The 3012-nt window shown below is 39.8% G+C and overlaps 1 protein-coding gene across 1 annotated transcript; it reads left to right on the plus strand.

Annotated features, from left to right (window-relative positions):
- The first annotated feature begins 1340 nt into the window (after positions 1 to 1340).
- LOC103205741 (ribonuclease K6-like) lies at positions 1341 to 2112 on the plus strand. Its single transcript, XM_007951131.2, has 2 exons — positions 1341 to 1356; positions 1646 to 2112. The coding sequence occupies exons 1-2, from the start codon at positions 1341 to 1343 to the stop codon at positions 2110 to 2112; spliced, it is 483 nt and encodes a 160-aa protein (XP_007949322.2).
- Positions 2113 to 3012: the final 900 nt, after the last annotated feature.

A 3012-nucleotide genomic window follows, 5' to 3' on the forward strand; every position in this document is an offset into this window, starting at 1 on the left:
TAGCAGCACTGATGGAAAGTTAAGAAAAGATTCAAGAGTCACATACCCTAAATTTGCCCTTCTCCTTCATGTTTCTGGGTCTCTTCACATATACACTTACCATCCTTTTCACTTAGCTAAAGGAGCTCTGGTGACATAGTGTTTAAAACATTGGCTGCTAACCAAAAGGTCATCAGTTCAAACCTTCCAGCTGCTTTGTGGGAGAAAGATGAGACAGTCTGCTTCTGTAAAGATTTGCTACCTCGGAAACCCTATGGGACAATTCTGCTTTGTCCTATAGAATCATTATGCCTCAGAATAAACTTGATGGCAGTGGGTTAGTGGGTCACCTATCTAACATCTAATGATTCATCAAAATTCACTTCAGGTGTTACTTCCTCTGATAATCCTTTCCCTTCACTATCTCCTCACCTGTGATTTCCTCTATCACAACTATATATTCTATCTATATTTATTAATATATATTGTAGTTATCTATATACCTATCTCTTTCATTAGACCTTGAACTCATGAATTTGAGTAGGCCAGTTAATAAATAAACCTGATCTAATAAATGTACGCACAAATGAATAATTCATTCAAGTCTGTTGTTGAACGCACAACATTACCAAGCATGTAGCAACTATTATATAAATCAGATCCGACTCATAGCAACCCCTCCTTGGGTTTCTGAAGCAGTATCACTACAGAAGTAGATTGCCCAAACTTCCTTCCAAGGAGTGGCTGGTGGATTTGAGCCTTCAGCCTTCTGGTTAGCAGTCAAATGCCTTAGGCACAACACCACCAGAGCTCTTAATAAACGTATGCATGAAAGAATAACTCATTCAAGTCTGTTGTTGAACGCACAACATTACCAAGCAGGTAGCAACTATTATATAAGATTTACATGGTGTATTTTGTCATAAGGAACTGAAATCATAGCACCTCAAAAATCTGAAGATCCATATTACAAAGGAAGCACTCAACTGAGATCAGGAAGTCATCTGTTCCTCAAAATTGTGAGTTTTGGGTCATGTGGTTTCTTAAAATGGGCTTACTCTTCTGACATCTACAGTAATATTGATACCACTTAAGAAAGCTATTGTGACGATTTAAAAGTCTCATCCATGCTCTGTGCAAGAAGTTCCTCTGCCAAGCCCTGGGTTTCTCTTTCCTAAGGCTCAGAATCCTTCTTCCCCTGACCCACATGGGCAGTTCTGACAAGTCCCTGAGAAGAAAGGCAGAAGAAGGCCTCTGAGTTCTCAGCAGGAGCCCCAACACTGAGACCTGGTAAGAGGAGGAGACTCCAGGCTGGGATGGAAATCAGGGAAGGTGGGATGTCATGATCAAATAGATTGAACATGAACACCTCAGGAGGTGAAGAGGGAAGAAACCAGGTTTGGGCACTGGGGCCACTAAATGTGAATACAGGACAAAGAGAAGAAGTCTGTCAATCAGATGAAAGAATAACTCTTTACCCCTTATTCTTCTAAATTGGGTTTCAGGCTCTTCATAGAATTTTAAGATTCAAGTGAGAAAAAAGGTGGTTAAAAAAAAAAAACCCAAAAAACTATGAAATCTTAAAGGACACATTACAATCTCAATGATTAATAATTTTGCTCTCACTGCTTCTACTATTAATGTTACTTTCCCTATTTATACACAGAGAAGATGGTGCTAGATCTTCTGGGACGCTCTTCTCTCCTCCTATTGCTGGTACTATGGGGTCCAGTGCATCTACTTTGTGCTTGGCCTAAGAATTTCACCAGGGCTCAATGGTTTGAAGTCCAACATATACAGCTAAGTCCTCTCCAATGCAACAGGGCAATGAGTGGTGTCAACAAATATACTCAGCACTGTAAGCCTGAAAACACCTTTCTGCATGACTCCTTTGAGGATGTGGCTGCTACCTGTGACTTGCCTAATACCATCTGCAAGAATGGCCGGAACAACTGTCACCGAAGCCCAAAGCCTATTAACATGACTCAATGCAGCCTCACTGCAGGAAGGTATCCTGACTGCCGCTACAAAGATGCTAACATATTCAAGTTCTTCATTGTTGCCTGTGACCCCCCTGAGAAGGGAGACCCTCCCTATCGGTTGGTTCCTGTACACTTAGATAAGATCGTTTAAATTTTCTATCACTTTTCCTTTCACTTGGCACAGGTTCTCTTACTATCTCTTTTTCTTTTTTCTATTGATTTCTCTATTTCTACAGAAGGAAGAAGGAAAATACTGGAAAAATTAGAGTATCTAGGATAACAGAACAGAGTTGAGACAAAGGGAAATAATTTTTCTCTACTTTGTATCTGTGTGTTTTGAAGAAAGACAATAGGAAAGAGATCAAAGAAGGATCTGGCCCTCCAAATTTTTAAACTTGGGACTTTGCCAAACTTTGTTGCACAGTATTCACAGCAATAAAACCACTTTTTGCTGCATTTTAATGAGTGAGAGTATTTCTAAAATCTCCTTTTCACATCACTGCTAGTCGGCTGATCTAGGCTTGCATTTACCAGTATTCAAAAAGTTGCTTTTGTCTTAGGTCCTTAGACAGCCTTAGTTCCCTGGGGTCTCTGCCACTTCCTCACTCATATTGCTTCTGGGACTTTGAAATAATCTGCTCACAGATTTATATATTTCCCTTGAAACCATTGTCTTTGTATGGTAATAGTACTGATACATCATAGAGTTGATGAAATGTTTCATGTACAGATTCTAACACTGGTAACTAAGAGCTCCCAGATATTTTCTATCTGTTTCTATACTTAATCAGGCCATGTCTTAAATATAAGGCATTTGTAATAGTAAATGGAAGGAGCTCTGTCGGTACAGTGGTTCAAGCATTTGGCTGTGCTCAAATAATTTCTTTTAGAAGGGTCAGTGCAAGGTGACCCTGTGAGGTGGAGATTAAAGATGTCCCAAATGTCCAGCTTTTCCAAACTACTGTACTACTCCATCATCTCCAACATGAACTAGTCCTCCTTCCCTCAGTAGTCTCCCTCCCATCTTAGGGTTATGTATTTCACAATAACA

This window comes from Orycteropus afer, unplaced genomic scaffold (assembly GCF_000298275.1).
Source record: "Orycteropus afer afer isolate SDZICR_OR568_19922 unplaced genomic scaffold, OryAfe1.0 scaffold00292, whole genome shotgun sequence".
In the NCBI taxonomy this organism is placed as follows: Eukaryota; Metazoa; Chordata; class Mammalia; order Tubulidentata; family Orycteropodidae; genus Orycteropus; species Orycteropus afer.